Genomic DNA, 19,622 nt, shown 5'->3' with positions numbered 1-19,622 from the left:
AAGCATACCATTGGCGTTTGGGGAAAATTTACTATTAAAATTAGGTGCCACATGCTATGGATTTCATTTTTCAAAACTTCACTTTAATTCAAAATGGCGGATTTCAAGATGGCTGCTGTCAATGATAACCTTATCGTATCACTTCCCCCTAGGCATAATACGTATTACCGAAACCTCTATCCACTTATTACGCGGGTTAGAAGCGGAGGTAAGGGACTTACGCACATAGTAAGTATAAACAATTAATATGCCTGTAACTTTTTCCCAAATGGGCCCACCTTAAAACTAACTTCACCATTGTCTTCCTGATTAAATTCTAGCCCGAAATCATGTATCATATTACCCTATTCCCATTTAAAAAACTTGACCTTAATTCAAAATGGCTGCCGTCAAGGTCATACGTACCATAGACTTTCCCCTATGCCTTATACGTATCTACATGGTTGTTCTTTCATTAACACTTCGTTTACAAAGGGTAGTAAGGGACTTCTGCAGTAATCTCTATTAACCACATCACAACCTTTAAAAATTATTAAAAAATAGAAAATATGCACCATGGCAAAAATTTCTTTCATCACAAGTAATGAATACATGTCCTCTATCAGCAATAAAAATTTCATTGAAATCGGAGGCGGACAATTGGGTGATGTCCCTTGTTAGTAATTACACTTACGTAACATCAACTCATTTCTCCTGTAAACTGGTGATTTTACCTGATTTTGACCTCCCAGTTCCAAAAGTATCCCTTCATATTTTTCTGTTAAACACTTTAAGTGTGATGGCAAGAGCTGATGATGGAAGATTAAGGTGATCTATTTCATTGTATTAATTATACGTATAGAAATTTTATTGACATTTAATTATAATTTCTGGAGTGTTCTAATATTTAGCTTTCATCCCTCCTTTGAATCGCGGTTAATGATACAAGGATGGAAAATTCATCAAAGGGGTAGAAATTAAGAAGTTTACCAAGTAGGAGTACTGATGATACTTAGACTAGTATTAGTTTATAGTTTTAAAGTTATTCTAGTCTAGTCATGGAACCACGCTCCTCGAAAATTAATGTGACTAGGTGGTGAGAGTTTTACTTGAACAGCTAGGAGTTGTCACCTGTTGTTGAACTAGTAATATATTTACTTTTAAATCATTGTTTCCCATTTACTATTTTAAACGATCTTAGAATGTCTTTGGTCTAAACATGAAACAAGTTGCCGATTGTTCGTAAATTCGGACACTAAAGACCTGTAATGGCTAATGTCCACAATTACATTACGAAAGAAAGAATAATAATACAGTATTGTACTCTTAATCAAGTACACTATCCAATCTGACAGTGTAAAATACATACACACTAAATATATACTAAAATAGACTAAATTAATTATTTTTAGTCCAAAATGAGGACTTTCAAACTAGATCGGTCTCTTGTTCCTATATCCGTGTTATGAAGGTCCGAGAAACCAAAGAATGAGTATGCAATCATAAATTCATTAAAATGATCGTTACAAGACCATCACGATTACCAAATATGCAAGTTATAAACGCAATCATTTCTTATCGTCATATGAAATATCTAAATATTGTAAAGCGGTGGTTAAGTGATAAAGCGTTCACTTTTGAAAAGTGGAGTCTGGTTCGATCCCAGTCTGGGCCAAATGGGCTTTGTTGTAAAAATATATCATTTACCTGAGTTTTTCAAGTTTCTTCCGTTTCCTCCCACTTTAATCATTCCACCATTATCATCCATCTCATCGTCATTGTCTCCCTTAGCTTCGATACATAATCGTGACGTTAAACTAAAGAAAACTTCTTCTTTTTTCCATTAACATTAAGAGTTTTCTCTCTTGATACTTGGTTGATTAGATTGTAGTTTTGCGTGCTTTTTTTAGCACCGAGGTTATGTGAGACGTGGACCTATAGTTTAAGGCTTAACTCGGATTACCAGAAGACGTTCCAATCTTTCAAGGCCCTCACATCGATTCAACTCAGAACTGTGAACCAAACGCACAGACGACAGCTACTAGACAACGGGGAGGGAGAGATCTCCTGTAGTACAAATTTACACAAATGCCTTTATTATTTGAGATAAATAGGTCGAACAGATATTCTTCTACATTTCTGAAATACTGGGTGTTCCAAAATTCACGCAAGAAGTAATTTGATAGAAAACACAGGATTATATTTAAAAATTGTAAATTTTTATTGATTCATAAAGTATACAGTATAGAATTATTTATGAAAGAGCATATCGGGTAAATAACCTCCACGGCTTTCCTGCCACATATGCATTTTTTTTTTTTTTTTTTTTTTTTTTGAAATTTTCCATGAATGTTTTCCTAAATATGGCTGAATTTCGTTGATACTGCGCTCAATTCCCTCCTTCAAGGCATGCGTGGTCGTGGGTTTGTTGGTAAAAAACCTTAGATTTAAAAAAAAAAAAAAGTGTTAAATCGTATGATTCAGGCGGCCAATTCTGATCATCAAAACAGAAAATTACACGACCAACAAATGATTCATGCAGTAGTTGAATTATTTTTCGGGCTGTATGGAATGTAGCACCATCTTATTGAAACCACGTGTTGTTCACATTCATGCCTTAGAATTTAGGCTCAAAAAACTGGTTGATCATGTCGCGATAGCGAGCATGCTGTAGAGAGCTTCTCGAAATGTCCAATGCCTTGACTGCGGTGCTGGATTGATGTTCCTGGACTCTCAATAACACACACGAACTGCTTCGATGTTTTATGTTGAACGACTTGTTGAAGGACGGCTAGAGTGTTTTAACATCACAAATTTATCCAGTCTCTCTAAATGTTTTTAATCTCTCCACAGTTGACGAAGTTAACACTATTCCGATCATATTTTCTACGAAAATTGCAAACTGTAGCTGCCAAACCTTCATTATTTTTTAAAGTATTGCTCAGCAATCAAAATGCATTGTTCTTTCGTGTATCGCTCCATTTTTAATAACTTTGAACTATCAGCTGGTATGCTGTCTTTTTATTTTCGTTGGCAACACCTTATTGTACAAATGGTGCAAAATTCAAATCATGTGCGCGTTTGAAACCCTTAAGATTAAAAGAAAGTTTGGAATCAATAGATTTAAACAACTAAGGATTCAGAAAATAAATGGATTACCTTATTTTCAAGATTATATTGAATGGGATAATATGCAATATAAGCTACATGTAGCACCTAAATTTTCTAACACACTGAAGGAAAACATGAAATAATTTAAGGGCTATCACACAGATTCGAATTAAAAATCGTGTCTGTCTGTGAGACATAATGTAGTTGTCAAGACTTAGTTATATTAAAACGCTTCAAAGGAATGCAAGCAAAATCATAGATTCAAGAACTGTATTTAGTGCTAAAAACTCAAAGCTAAGAAACAATTTTCAAAACTTTGTTTATTCTTTCAAACTAACTGAAACTTAAGACAAAAGTTACTTAAACAGCAGATGAAAGATAGCTAGTGAAGATAGCTAGCCTATACCGTTGGCACGGTAAAAATCACAAGAACTAACCTCATTGTGATCAAAACTTCATAAAAGAATCAAAGCTAGGTACTCATCGTCTGCTACACTAGCTGAAACTAATTAATCTCAAATTAAAGGTTTCCAGTCTCAGGTCAGTTAGAAATCCGATCAACTTAATTCAATTTTATTCTTAGATACTTACTTTTATTATTAATTTAAAAGTTTTTAGGACTTTTGTGTGTTAAAATCCCGAAAATTGAAGACATTTGCTCATTAACAGTTCTAGAAATTTTCGTTTTTGATGTAGATATTTTCGTTTATGTGTGGAAGGATAAGTCAAGTATCTAGCCGTGCAATTTTAATTTTTGTTTTCCAGAGAAGAAAAATAAAGTCTGTTTCCTGGATTTGTTAATTGAGGCCTCCGAACAAAATTCTGGATGGACAGATAAAGATCTTCGAGATGAGGTGTCAACATTTATTTTAGGTGTAAGTAGTATAACACTACTTTTTTCTTTTCTGTTCTTTCTTTCCTTTTTTTTTATTTGATGGGAGGAAAGACTTTTTGCTATAAACTATCAAAGGTTATAGTTGACCAAGTATAAATTTTACTTGGGTGATAAGTGGTTACCACATTATTTCTACTGTTTGATAATAGTTAATTCAAATTGCTTCCTTATTGCCTCACAATGCCTTTGAAAATATCTGAAACATTACAGGATTCTTATTGCATCGTGAAAAATAAAAATTGACAGATCATGGGAAGTTGTCTAGATCGGTTCGCGTTAGGTTCCTCGACAGCTGGGTGAAGAGAAGATGATCTCTCGGTCATGAAGGTTTTTTTTTTTTTTTGTTTGTTTGTTTGTTTGTTTTTGTTTAACAGGGTAAGAGAATTCAACTGTTCCCTCATCCATTCTGTTCCCAATCACATCTCTATGTTTTGAAAATTGAACGATTCATTGTGAGTTAAAAAGTGTCCTCGAATGTGACATTTTCAACTTTCTAAAACACACCCTACAAAGAAAGACTTCTTGGACGCTTTTGATAATGAGATACAAAGATTGTTCTTAAGAGTAATTCATTATTACTTTCAATACATTTTGTACTCGTATGTATTGTAACAAGAATTTTAGGAATGATCCAAAAAATGGATCAAAAGATTGCGATCTTCACCAATAATTAGTTTTTGGATTAGGAACCACAAAATTTTTAAACGGCCCCTAAATCGAGTTTTTATATATATATATATACGGAATAAGCACATTATACTGAGTTAAGTAATAGCTTGGGTTTGGCTACACTATATGTAGTTCTCCAGATATAAGATCTACAAGAAAAATTTTGATTGAAATACAGTAGAGCGTCGATTATCCGAAGTAACTGGGGGACATGGGTGTTCGGAAAACTGGTTTGTTCGGATAATCGAACTGTACATGTTTATTTGCCAAAAAGAAGTACTGTACAGTAAATTTATTCATAAAAAGAAGTGTGCTGATTGTTGAAACACAGCGATTGGCGGCTTGGCCGGTCAGCAGCGCCTTATGAAGGCCTCATTAGAAGCAATGTTCCGCCAGTGGTGGCTCAGTGCGGCGACTACTGTGGGAAACTTGGTTTGGGAGTGAGGGGGATGATGGACGGTAGGGTGGGAGAGTAAAAGGTGCGAGCGAGTACACAGTTCGGTTAAGCGGTCGTTCGGTTGACCGACGTTCGGATAATCGACGCTCTACTGTATAATGAATCTTTTGAACCAAAATTGGATTAGGGGGCCACAAAATTTTTGAATGGCCCTTAAATCGAGTTTTCGCACTTTTTTACGGAATAAACACGTCATACTGAGTTAAGTGATAGTTTGGGTTTGGCTACGCTATATTAGTCCTCCAGCTATAAGGCCTACAAGAATATTTTTGATTAAAATATATTGGACCTTTTGATCCAAAAACAAATAAATGAAAATTGTTTTTAAAAAGTTATAAATGGGAAAAAAGTAATTAAGCCAAACATTTTGTTTAGGTTTTGTCAAATAAAGAAATATCTTGATTATATTCCAGAATGAAAAATCTTTGGGTAAACTAACATAAAATAAGTTTTCTGCAGAGATTCATTTAGGATGGTATAAAACGGTATGGCAGGCTGGTAGTAAATTAAACTGCCAAAAATTATACCTGCTGTAGACTTACTGTATTGAAGTGATGCCCAAATACAGACCCGTGTAATTGACATTTCTTTTTTCTCTCTCTTTCTCTCCCTCTCTCTCATGTAATACTATGCACTTAATTTAAATTAGACACTTCAGCAGTAATATGGAATGATACATATGATATTACAGGATGTGTGTCTGAAAAATAAGAGGAAAGTAAGGGATACGTCAATTTTGAGAAAAGAGGGGTAATAAAAAGCGATGACTTGTTTAACAACTTCTCAAAAGTTAAAGCTGAAACAGATGTATCCACGCGAGCTTACCGAGAGTAATTTATTTATCCAATGGTCTTCTTTTAAACTTGTTAGAAGTATAATTCATATATTCTATATTCACTTTGCTAATAGAAATGCAGATAAAAATGTCTTTGATCAAAAAAAAAAAAAAAAAAAAAAAAAAAGATATATATATTTCTTATAGTTTAAAACACTTTAGCTATTATTCTATGTTTTAACCATAATTTATACATTTATACATACTTTAAATTACACATATGATCCACATTTACTACTTACGGTTTTTATCACCTGTCATATTTTACTTTCAGGGTCAAAGTACCACAGCAACCGCGATCAACTTCTGTTTATTTATGCTTGCTGTTCACCAGGACATTCAGGTATTGTATACTATTACTGTATTAGGTATTTGTTAAAAGATGAATTTTCATAATCTAGAATCATAAAAATTACAGATACAATAATTACAAATAGTATGTATGGGACATAGTAGTAGCATTGCTAATGATAAAGGAAGCAAAGGGAGAATTTCTGTTCACTGTATTCTTTGAAATTTTATCCTTACAATGAGTCTACGTTTCTTCATTTTTTCTTTCTTGTACATAATACAAATAAAAACAGATGAAAAAATCGTATGCATGTAGTTGACAATGTTTCTCTGTTGATATATATAAGATAACCTCAGTTCTTATTCTTATTGTTTGCAAAAGAAACTTCCAACAAGGCAAATATCGCCTGAAATATCAATGAGATTGATGATTTTAGACCGCGGCTAGTGTTCTCAACTATTACTATCAGGAATTCTGGTAATTTTTTCAGTTGATCATCCTTGTACAATAACATCCTTCATCAACAGAGACCGTTAACAGAGAGAATAAATGAGGAAAGCATGACGTACTTTTGAATTATTTGTTTCCGGTGGGTTCCAGGGGCGGATCCAGGACCGACTTCTGGGGGGGGCGGTGGGTTGTCATACTGCTACTTTTAAGGGCTCCAAACTTTGGGATGTTTTTTATTTATATATATAAAGTAAGAAAGTCTCCTCTTCTTGGGGGGGGGGCGATCGCCCCGATCGCCCCCTCCCCTGGATCCGCCCCTGGTGGGTTCTAAACAAAGGGTCAGTATACGGAATATATTATGGTTATGCGTACGTTTGCGCCGGCTTATTTGATCATAATGACAAACGAAATTGTAAGTTTTATTTATATTTCTTTAAGAAGAAACCATAAAGAACGAATTAATAAAGTTCATTTTGTAAGGGAACGCAAATTTACGAAGAGGAGTGTAAAACACATATCAGCTTAATGCTTCCTTTAGTCGGGTGATCAAGTTGTTTGCACGTAGTAGGCAGTTTGGAACCGTAAAGTTCTACTAACACCGGAAGAGTCTAAATTACTTGACTCATTGATTGGTATGTCCCGTTTATCTGTAACGATCACATCGTTCTACACGAAGCACAGTGCGGAACTTAAACAACAATGACGTCCCACTATAAACACACAGCATTATCAAAACGTATAAGTAACTGATAAATTTGTTCAAAACTAAATAAGTTAATACGTTACTAACTGGTGTCCTTAATGAATATTATTGTACATAACATTGTCGTTTTGTATTTAAATATATAACATTGTCGCTTTGTATTTATATATTGTCCTCTCTTTCAATATAGGACAAAGTTGTAGAAGAACTAGACAGTATATTTGAAGATATTAATACACCAACCACAGCAGAGCATTTGAGAGAAATGAAGTACCTGGAATTATGTCTCAAGGAGTCACTTAGATTATTCCCAAGTATCTACATGATTGGACGAAATATTAAAACGGATCTTCAGTTAAGTAAGTTGATGTTATTCTATCATATCTAAACTATCTATTATTCAGGGATGCCCACAAGGAACAAAGGGAGTTTAGTAATGGACCTAGATTAGAGCCTTATGGAACTCCTGATAACGCAAAATACTTGTCTCATTTAAATACTTTATAGACAACTGTGTTCTTACGTTCACTTAGATATAATGAAAAGAATTTGGTGAGGGATGAAGAAAAATAATGATGATTTAGTTTTGTAACAGTATTTTATAACTTACTCAGTCAAAAGCCTTCTTAAAGCCAATATATACAGTATATTACGTCAACTTGGCACCCTTCATCTTACGAATTAGCTATAAATTCGGTGACTATTGCTAGGTTAGTTGTTGATTTACGAGTAACGAAGCCACGTTGATAGGTTGGAATTGCTGGTTCGACATGATCAATAATCCGTTTATATGATATCTGTTCAAATACTTTCACAAAAATACATAAAATTGATATGGGTCTAAAATTAATAATTTTACATTGACTATTAAATTTAGGTATCGGTCAGAATAACAAGGATTTCCATTTATTAGGGAAGGTGCAAGATTTAATGGAGAGGTTAAAAGCATAGGGAATATTAAAATATGTCAATGCAGCCTTTGATTATATACGAGGGTATTCCATCAGGTCTTATAGCTGTTCTGAACTTTACTTTATTTATTTATTTATTTGCTATTTCAATTTTGTGTAAATATATTTCATTAACACATAGCATTTCTAGGGTTTCATATCCATTATTTGATAGGATTCTTGTCATAGTCACACTCGGATCAGATGAAGAAGACTCAAATACGGAGGCGAAGTGTTGAGCAAAGATATTAGCTGTTTCAATATGATAGAGGTCCCGCCGTTCGAACTTCAATGTGCACCTAGGGAGATGTTTAGTACATTTTTTAAGTAGTTCCAAAGTTCTTTAGAATTATTGCTAATATTTTCTTCCGAATTCTGGATAAATGAATTATATGCTGCCTTGATGTCTCTCTTAATGTTCTTACGCAATTCGTTAAATTTTCTTATAGAAGTTAATTGAGTTGGTTAGTTTATACTTGCTATGATACTTCGCTTTCGTTTTTAGGTTCTGAATAGTCTTTTTTGTGGACTAGTAAGGATAGTTATAACGTGAACTCTTTTTTGGCGGAATATTCCTATCAAATATGTTATGTAACATCATAAAAATTTTTCACTATATCGTTAAAATTATTATACTTTTTAAAAGCAATTCCAAACTTTCAACGAAAGTTCTTGATACAACTTTTAAAAGTCAGCTTAGTTGCATCCGGAAATGTTATTTTTCTGCATCACTTTTATTGTCGACTGTTGTTTGATGTTTATTAGAATGGCCGAGTGATGCATGGATTCTTTAACTAAAGGATATGATTCTCTACTGACTCCCACTTCTGACATATTTGACAAGACTAAATCTAAGGTTCGATTAAATTTATTAACAATAAAATTATGTAAATGCTTAATGTAATAATAAAATTATGCATTTAGATGACTGTTTTTAAAGTTAAGCTCACTAGAATTTATCTATGAGAAGCTGAAGTCACCAATCAGAAGTATCAAACTACCTTGATAACAATTTATTTCAATTTGAGTAAACAATTCATCATAACACTCAATATAAGATTCAGATGGGAAGTATACTACACAAATAAATATTGTTTTCTCCTCTGCGCTTATTTTCCCTAACAAAAAATCGTAATTGTTATCATATCTAATAAGCACATATTGTACTTGGACAAAACAGAGATAAGAACCCCTCATCTTTTGATATTCCAGTTTCTTAGTATTATGATCTTGCCTTCAAACTGTACACCAGTTATCAAATAGTCATAATGTGGTTCATTAATCCAAGTGTCCGTAATCGAAATCAAATCATAATTATTTGATAATACACCACAAAAGAAATTATTCACTTCACCACGCAAACTATGAGAATTCTGATAATACATATTGAACACCTTTTGAATTTTGTTTTGAATGATTCACTTGGATCACCTGAAGATAATTTACCAGTTTTGTCGTCTCCATTCTTTGTATTGTCCTCAATACCTTGACCTCAGGCTGATCTATTCTTGAATACTTGAGAGCGTCTAGATGAGTAGAAGGGGAAGAGAATAGAAGAATTCTTTCATTGTCGCAATTCGGCTCCAGGATGACTGACAGCTATCCCAAGCAAAACAGGTCCGGTTGGAATCTTCAAAGGTTGCAAAAGCAACCTCGTTCAGTTCTCGATAGCTTTCCCCTTCATTGTCTTCCAATTTAGAAAGTGCATATATTTTTCCATCTATATATAACGAAACTAAATGCTCGCATATTTGACCTGCTTATATGCATCCATTAAATAAGGTTGAAGTAGTTTTATACGCTCGTTTATCACTATCTCAGAATAATCCTGATCTACATATATCCTAGTACCACACAATTTAGATTTGTTTTTCAAAATATGTTCTTTTTTGTCACTAAGAAATGCGATAGTTCTAGTTCTGTTAGAACACATTCTCCCTACGCGATGCATACGCTGCAACAACTTATTGTCAACTTCTAATTGAAATCTATCTCGTAATACATCACATATTTTCTTGTCTGTAGTGTCCCAGATCTCGTTCCCATCCTCTTGAATTCCGTAAAATACAAGATTTTGTCTCCGGGACTTATTTTCAAGAAACAATATATTGTCCCTTGAAGTTTAGCATCCCTTCTCAGACCCCAGACTATATGAGACGTGGACCTACTGTTATAAGGTAGAATACGAATAATCCTAATGCGTTTAATGCTCTTACGCCGAGATTCGAACCTGAGACAATGTGCACTAAAGGCACCCGGGATAACTACTAGACTATCAAGAAACCATGTGTGCAGAATGGTCAGTTAAAAAAAAAGAAAAAAAAACTAATGATAGGGTCTCCCCACCCGATTTCTTTTAGTAAAAATTTACTGTTCAGTGTTCTAAAGGTTAACATGGCTCTTATACAGTTAGATAATAACCCAGGTAAACAATATTAATTCATTGATTATAGTTTCCTCTCTCTTTGAATATTACTTAGCATTATTTTTCTATTTATAGAAGAGTATCTAGTACCAGCTGGTTGTGATGTAGTTCTTACACCATTCATGGTTCACCGAAACAAGAAAATATTTCCTGAGCCAGAAAAGTTTAACCCCGATAACTTTTTGCCAGAGAATACCAGAGATCGACATCCTTATGCCTACGTTCCATTTAGTGCAGGTCGAAGAAATTGTATAGGTGAGTATCCCAGTGCCATCGTCTGGATTCAAGTTTGAGAGGTGAGGTGCTTAAAGTAGAGGCGCTTCGACATTAAGTAAAGATAAGCTATATTACAGTAGTAAACTATGAGCACTTTCGCTAACTCTTCATCAGATAGGGAAGGGAAGAAGTAGAAAGAAATATTAATTAAAAAGTCTTAAACAAAAGTGAGAAAGTTAGGTCTTATGTCATACTGACTTCCAGAATTACTTCTTCCTCTCCTTGTTTGATGAAGTATTTAGCGAAAGTGATTTTAGTTAACTTCTTTAACTTTTACTTGTGCATATTTCGAGTTTCTAACATTCTTGGTAAATACTTTGTTTTATTATACCTAATTCTGCATTCCTTTCTTCCTACTGTTCAAAATTTATTCTTATTTTCTTCACAAAAATCTTGTGAAATATAATAGAAAGTATATATTCTCTTTATCCACAAGGAGTGTATTGTAGCCTTTCGTTGTTCTTTACCCTGGCATTAAAAATTTATGAAAGCACATTAACGAAACTTATTTCTGAAGAAGAAATGAAATTATTTTCGAGTAATTTTCCCTTAATCATGTGTAAATTTTCTTTTGATGGCCTGGGAACAATATATATATATTGTAAATATTTTTGAAATAACTCTAACTAATAATATATTTATGTATTGTCTTATTGATTTAATGCAATCTATTTCAAATTTCAGGCCAGAAATTTGCCCTTATGGAAGAAAAGGTTGTTATTTCCATGATTTTAAGAAATTTTAAAATACACGCGGTAGAAAGACCAGAGGATCTTAAACTTGTTCCAAATCTCGTCTTACAATCAAAATATGGCATCAAATTGAAGCTAACGGAGAGAAGGCGGGAACAGCGTGTGCAGTAGAAGTAGTTGTAGTGTGTAGTACTTGTTATAGTATTAGGTTGTTGTTATTATTGTACCAACTTTCAACTTATGACTTTCTCGTTTCCCATTGTTAGAATTTAAAGTTCTAGTTTCAAACTGTATTCTTTGTGTGTAAAACAGTGATGTGCTGTACATTAGAATTTAAATGAGTTGTTTATCATATACTATACATAATCCCTGCCTAACTTTGGCATACTTTCCTGGTCTTCCGATAACAAATTTAAGTTTGCATTCATATTTCAAGACATAAAATATTTTTTAGATATCTAAGTTAGACATTTTCTCAGTGATTCTTGTTTTTGGATATCTAAGTTAGATATTTTCCCAGTGATTCTTCCGCTTGGATATCTTAGATAATGTCCCAGTGGTTCTTCCGTTTGGATATCTAAGTTAGATATTTTCCCAGTGATTCTTACTTTTGGATATCTAAGTTAGATATTTTTCCAGTGATTCGTCTTTTTAATATCTAAGTTAGATATTTTCCTAGTAACTTTCCTTATTTTTGTTAACCGTCTTCCGCGAAATGTTAGGCTGAACTTGATTAAACATTATGATTATTAAATTTAGCTATTTTTTAAAGAAGATATTATCTCAAAATTAAATTAATTAAATCTCGGATTGCAACTGAAAAATTGTAACATTTCCAGATATAGTAAGAATAGTAAAAGCTTTTCCAAAGAAAACTAAAGCTGTGGACTGCACATTTAGATTTCCTCTTCACGTTTTCCAAATGGCAAATGTCGGTAAATTTGATATCTTGTCAAGCATCTTGAAGGTCTAATGACAGAGTTTAGTTATCAGACGATCTCACCACCAAGACCACAACAACAATTTAGAATACTTGAACCAGTTTCTGTGTTAATCAGTACTCTATTTACTTCTATTGGCGTTAATAAACTGGAAGTAGGATTTGTAACATCTTTGTAATATAATTTTGAAAAGTTAGAAATGAAACTTGTTAATCATCAAGACAGCATATCTTTGAAATGCTCCTATATAACCTGTAGTAATTTGTTGACTCTGCTGGACAGGGGAAAACATAAATACTACTACTAATTAATTATAGTAATTGTTGTTGTGGTCTTGGTAGTGAGATTGTCTGATAACGCTGCACATCCATAGACATCAGTTAGGTCGTAGATCTGTTCGCAGTACATTTCAAGAAATATTCTCCCATCTGCCGCACATAAAATTTAGTATGATCCTACCTTCTATTCCAAATGTTAGAAAGATAGTATTTAACGAAATAGAAGTACCTACATTACTATGTTGTACAAAATAATGGTACATATAATTTTTTTCCTTTTCTAACTTTGTAGTGGCACTAGAATATTTGTGATACATTGTGGTCATCTGATTATTATAATTCAGGTGGTAATATTTCAACCTCTTTAGTATAATAGCAGTTTCTTAAACAATACTCTATACGTACTAGCCGACATAACTGGGACGTAAAGCGTAGAGATTTTCAACATAATATACCTAATCGAAAACACTTTTTAAAATAAAATAAGGATCTATTGACATACCTGAAATATATATTATCTATGATTTTAGTCTGCAAGCATATTTGAGACAACCCTAGTTCATTTCAGGAATTCAGCTGCAAACCCCTTGTCTGCATCCTCACACAGTGTTCTTTTGCCTTATTCATTGGTACATATGGATTACGCATATACATTTTTAGGAGTGTACGCACATCACTGGTACCAAAAGAATGATTAATATTGAGTGTTATAAATGTGAATGTTAATTCACTGTCAACTTTCTAATGTGTATGGCTTGAATATAATCTTAAAATCTTTTCAATATTTATTATGTATCTTCTTCAAGTTTATACTACTAGAATAATTCTTGTAAATATTGTATGTGTTGTTCTAAATCGTTAGTTATCTGTTCTTTAAATGCTTATAGGATTATATACTTTTAAATATTGTCGTAAACCGTCTACCGTAATCTTTTTATGAAAATCTGAGATTAATTCCTACCATGTAAGTATTAAGTTTTCTTCTAAGCGTCAATAGTACACTATTTCGTACAAATTTAGAGTAGTTGATTCTTCCTCATACCTTGTAATACTTCAATATGTAATTTATTATTTACTCTATGTAACAAGTCTTTCTTTCTCCTTAGTAACATAAAACTAATAATAACGATAATAATTTTGCTGATACGAAAGACTGAACTTTAGAATAGTATAATTTTACTTTTCTAATGTATTTTATTGCAGTTTATAGCAAAAATATAATTTTATAATTTTACCTAGTAATATATTTGTATCAATCAGTCAATCAATCAGAAACCGTTTGCTAATATAGAAACATTTACTTTTCTAATGTATTTTATTGCAGTTTATAGCAAAACTATAATTTAAAACTTTATCTATTAATATATTTGTATCAATCAGTCAATCAACCAGAAACCATTTGCTAATATAAAAACATTTACTTTTCTAATGTATTTTATTGCAATTTATAGCAAAATTATATAATTTTATCTAGTAATAGATTTGTGTCAATTACTCAATCAATCAGAAACCGTATGTTAATATAGAAACATTTACTTTTCTAATGTATTTTATTGCAGTTTATAGCAAAACTGTAATTTATAACTTTATCTATTAATATATTTGTATCAATCAGTCAATCAATCACAAATTGTATGCTAATATAAAAACATTTACTTTTCTAATGTATTTTGTTGCAGTTTATAACAAAACTGTAATTTTATAACTTTACCTAGTAATAGATTTGTATCAATCAGTCAATCATCAAAAACCGTATACTATTATAGAAACATTTACTTTTCTAATGTATTTTGTTGCAGTTTATAGCAAAACTATGATTTTACGTAGTAATATATTTGTATCAATCAGTCAATCAGAAAGTGTATGTTAATATAGAAAACATTTTCAAAACTTATTTTCAAACAAAAAGTATTTCAATTTTTTTAAATCATAGATATTCTCTATAATGATACATAATTACTATCTATTATTATTATTCGTTATATTGGTGAAGTATATTTTATATTGGCACAAAACCGTAAAGTATAAGTATTCAATCAATAATTTGTAAAGATTAAAATTTGTTCTTATCTAAAACGTTCTCTTGGAAGTAACATAAATGTTATTGCTCATAAAAAGGCGACTGACATAAGCATTGCATTCAAAGCATATTCTTGCATATAAACTTATGCAATTTAGATATTGTGAAACTTAAAATATTTAATATATAGCGTTAACATTTGAATTCTAGAATCATATATACATGTAGCAATTTAAAATTAAATTATGACAAATCAAATACAAAATCAAGATAGCGATATTGACATTTTTAAAAAAGAAAGAACTATACCTGACCAACTGCTTCTTTGAAGTTCAATACAGAAACATGAAAAAAAACTTACAATTGCAAATACTGTAAAAGTAACTTATTGGTATCATTTGAACTTACGAAATTTCAACTATCTTCAAGTAAATACGTCTATAAGGAATGTTTTAATATTTTGTTGTTTGTACTTACTTTGTATTTCGTTATTACAACTTTTAAATATTTATTATATTTATTACGAACAAATAAAGGTATAAAAGTAAAGTAAAGCAGTGGTGTAACTTTTTCTGGTACTAATTTATCAATATCACAAAAAATTTCATATCTCTTATATTTGTTTGCTATTGTAGATTCCTTATTTGCATATATTAGTGAATGTTTTAATTGTTCAATGAACTGTTAATAATTTTGTATTTTTGAATTTTGTTGTATGTTTGTCAGTGTGTATATAATAATCCAATAGTAGAAATAATAAATATAGTAAAACAAGAAAAGAACTCAGATACACCTAGGAAAATATATATATATATATAACCTATAGCTTAAAATTTTGAAGTGAAATTTCATTAGTGAAAACCCAAAAATAGCATTAATATACGAAAAGAAATTTTAAAAAAATAATTTTAGGTTAAGAAATAATGTCGGGAATGGTCTTTTTCAAACAAAAATTTATAAACAGATAGATATATGAAGCTGAAAATAAGACACGAATGTAGTTACTTATTTTTTATGCGATAGTAAATTATTTATGACAAAAATATTAGCTATCCTTCGCTTTAGTAACATTTATTGAATGCCTGTATTTATTTTTTTCGCTTTATCTTATATCTGTTAAAAATTTCCGTTTCTTCTTTCTATGTTTTGTAGAGAGAATGTAGCATCTAGAATGTCCTATACATACTGTTTTCAAATATTAACAGTTTTAGGAGTAACATTGAAAAATAAATTTTAAAGATTCATGATAATTTCATCACAGATCTGCAGTTAATCAGTAAGCTCCTGTTATCATTATCCAATCATTTCAGACTGCAATGGAGCCTCAGATCTTAGATTTGCGTTAAAAAGAAAAGTGAAAAGTTTATCGAAACATTTAAGCCGAAAACTTAATCATTGTGCTTTTGATTGCCCAACATCATTCAGATCTTCTTTTAAATGTTTATGTTTCACAGCTATTGAAAACATCTACTAGTAACTCGGAAGCAAGTAGCAACCAGTAGCAGAAAAAAAAGTACTGTAGTACAGGGGAACATTACACTTCACTTGCAAAATTTATTGTCATAAATAAGCAATAAGAAAGACAAAACTATTGAATATGTATCCCATTTAACTGTGATTACTTCATCATTGAAATCATTTAGAACAATTTTCTGCTTTATTGTTCTACAGAAAAAATGTTAAAGTATCAATTAATGCTATATCTATAAGTAAAATTGTTGCAAATCCCTTCAAATCATTAGACTTTTTTTTTTTTTAATTTTTCACCATTATTTGCGACTAAAGATTAACATAACTTCAACAGAAGAATATTATTTTACTAAGGATTTTATATAATTTGACGTTTATAAGTATTTTATTTAACAAAATGGAAAGAGAAACCAGTGATGTATTGCAGTATCGAATTATCCGTATTTGTGTCTAAATTTTATTCACAGTTTGGCTTAATTTTTGCCTATTCATAATATATATCTTAGGTCTTAACGATCAAAATATGAGTAAATTACTCGTGATCACATAAAGTATATTCATTTGCTCAATTTATGGAATTGAGTGTTTTATTTATTTATTTTTTTTTAATGAAAATTCATGAGTTTCATGTACAAATGTTTGCCATCGCAAACAGTCACTACCATTTCTTCACAACATTAATGTTTTCATCTTGAACTCAATCGTAACATAAGGATAATTAAGAAAGAATAATTGTTCCTTCAAATACTGACAAAAATAACAAAAACTAGGACATAGATTCATAATGTTTAGAAACCAATATTACAAAGCTATTATTTCATGTCGCAACAGTGTTTTTACAATTGAAAGACATTGAAAGTTCAGTTCAAGACAAGAGCAAAACGAACTTGTTTCAATGCAGAATCAAATCCACAGAACTAACTTCTTAATTAGAAATGACTTTAAAACATACATTGTTTAAAATATCTGTGTATATTGAAGAAATTTTTCACAATGTATCATGTTGAGTTATTTATATGGATCAATTTTATACTAATGTTTGTGTTTCCGCAGAATAGTATTAGCATTAACATGTCATGGTACAACTGTATCGTATTGTTGTTTAATCCGCGCCAATTGCATTAATTGTTGTTTATTTTACAAACAGGAAGTTAAATGTTCATTGTTCCTTTGGTATTAATCTGTTGATACGTTCAACACACTCTGAGATTTAGTACAATCTTATCTCAAGAGAAATATATGAAAACATTTTAAAAAATTTATATATAATTTATATATTTCTTTTCAGCTCGTTTACAATATCAAATATTTTATATTTATTTACTTACTGAAAAGCAAATATTTATCGCAAATTGATTTGAATATACTAGAATCAAATACACGAAACTAACTTTAATTTGAAGTGAAATAAAGACATGCTGTATTTATAAATTTATAATACAGTGTGTCCCACACAAAAACGGTACGCCTCATGCACGATATTCAAGAAACACTTTAACAGCAACAATGAATTAACTAACAATGAATAGATAATAGTAGTGTTTATAAGAGTACTGGAAGTGCTGGCCATGGGCATCCAGGTATCGCTGCCCTCGTTTGATGACATTACCAGCAACACGCTGTAATTCTGCAGGCGTGATGATGTTAATTTCTTTAGTAATATTTCGTTTGAGGTCGCCTATTGTGTGAGGATTGTCAACATACATTTTGCTTTGTAAAATTCCACAATATCAATTCGCTGTTCTAATGCAAACTTCCCCACCTCTGTCACAAATGATTCTTGATTTACCACAAGCACTAATTCAACACATAACACATTGTAACAACTCAGCAACACGAGCTTCTCACAACAATTGACGCATGAACACATTGCTGTACTCGACTTTCCGATAAAATGCAGGTTAGCCAACTTACGAGACAGTGTTGTCACCCCACATGTAATTTAACTAGAGATGATTAACCGGTACGTGAGGCGTACCGGTTTTATGTGGGACACCCTGTACTTGTTCACGATATTGATTTAGTGATGCAATATATATTAAAGAAAGTTTTCATAATGTATTGCGTTGAGATCTTCTATTTGAGCCAATTTTATACGATTGTTTGCTTCCACCGAATAGTGTCAGAAACAATATATTGTGGTACAACTATATCGTAGTGTTGTTTATTTAGTTAATAGTTTTCGTTCTTTATGCACCAATTATATTTCCTTATTTTACAAACAGAGAGGTAAATGTTCATTGTTCTTTTAATATTACTCTGTTGATACATTCAACATGCTCTGTGATTTAGTACAATATTATTTGGAACATATATTTGGAACATTGTTAAACTGTTTATATGCAATTTATACAATCTTTTTCCAACTTCTTTACATATTTCAAATCTTGTATATTTATGTACTTACTGAAAGGCAAAATATTTATCACAAATTTATTTGAATGAAGGATTAAGCCCATGAAACTAACTTCTTAATTGAATTAAAAAGACGCTCTATTAATAAATTTACCATACTTGTTCACGATATTGATTTAATAATGGAGTGTATTTCAAAGATATTTTTATAATGTATCTATTAAGATCTATGTGAGTCAATTTTATACTATTGTATATGTTTTCAGAGAACAGTGTTAGCCTTAAAATGAATATTCTAAGTTTGTACACAGTGAATGTGTATGTAAATCTTCTTTTTCTCTTTCTCCTGCTATTTTCTTGCTGTAAATATAAAATTATGTTAATAAAATATAGTACAAGATCTCTTATTAAATTCTTATAAGTGGGAAGTTCATGTACGTTACAAATATACATTTCAGTATAAAGGTATAGGATTATTTTAACCTTCAACCTATGATAAGAGCTTGTTATGAGATAGAAATTTCGTTCTGAGAATTACCAAAACTGTGGATTCTTTTCGCGAAATTTGAAAAAAAATAAAAGAGACAATTTAAACTAATTTTAGTTATTCTATAAAAGTTAAAAATTAGTGAAAATGGCAAAACATTTGAGAAATAAAGTGAGATTTGGAAATATTAAACGGAAACTATTGAAATTGTGGAGAAAATATCAACCGTGAATGAAAACATATTTCATTTTGAATGGATTTAATCTTCATTTCTTATTTGCTTCTTGAATATATTCCCAGTCTCTTCTGGTCACTTTTATTCACACGGAAACAGGTA

General features: G+C 31.3%; 1 protein-coding gene across 1 annotated transcript in view; it reads left to right on the top strand.

Moving 5' to 3' along the window:
• Positions 1 to 19,198, top strand: part of LOC145670239 (cytochrome P450 4C1-like) — a 231,101-nt gene extending 211,903 nt beyond the window's left edge. Inside the window, exons 9-13 of the mRNA XM_081738635.1 lie at positions 3,856 to 3,965; positions 6,221 to 6,289; positions 7,582 to 7,750; positions 10,842 to 11,021; positions 11,727 to 19,198. Of these exons, the coding sequence (XP_081594761.1) occupies positions 3,856 to 3,965; positions 6,221 to 6,289; positions 7,582 to 7,750; positions 10,842 to 11,021; positions 11,727 to 11,905 (707 nt within the window). The 3' untranslated portion in view covers positions 11,906 to 19,198. The remainder of the gene's footprint in view (positions 1 to 3,855; positions 3,966 to 6,220; positions 6,290 to 7,581; positions 7,751 to 10,841; positions 11,022 to 11,726) is intronic.
• Positions 19,199 to 19,622: the final 424 nt, after the last annotated feature.

This window comes from Thermobia domestica, chromosome 14, assembly GCF_964235325.1.
Source record: "Thermobia domestica chromosome 14, izTheDome1.hap1.1, whole genome shotgun sequence".
In the NCBI taxonomy this organism is placed as follows: Eukaryota; Metazoa; Arthropoda; class Insecta; order Zygentoma; family Lepismatidae; genus Thermobia; species Thermobia domestica.
Note: the sequence above shows the minus strand (reverse complement) of the source record. Positions and strands in the feature narration are given on the sequence as shown.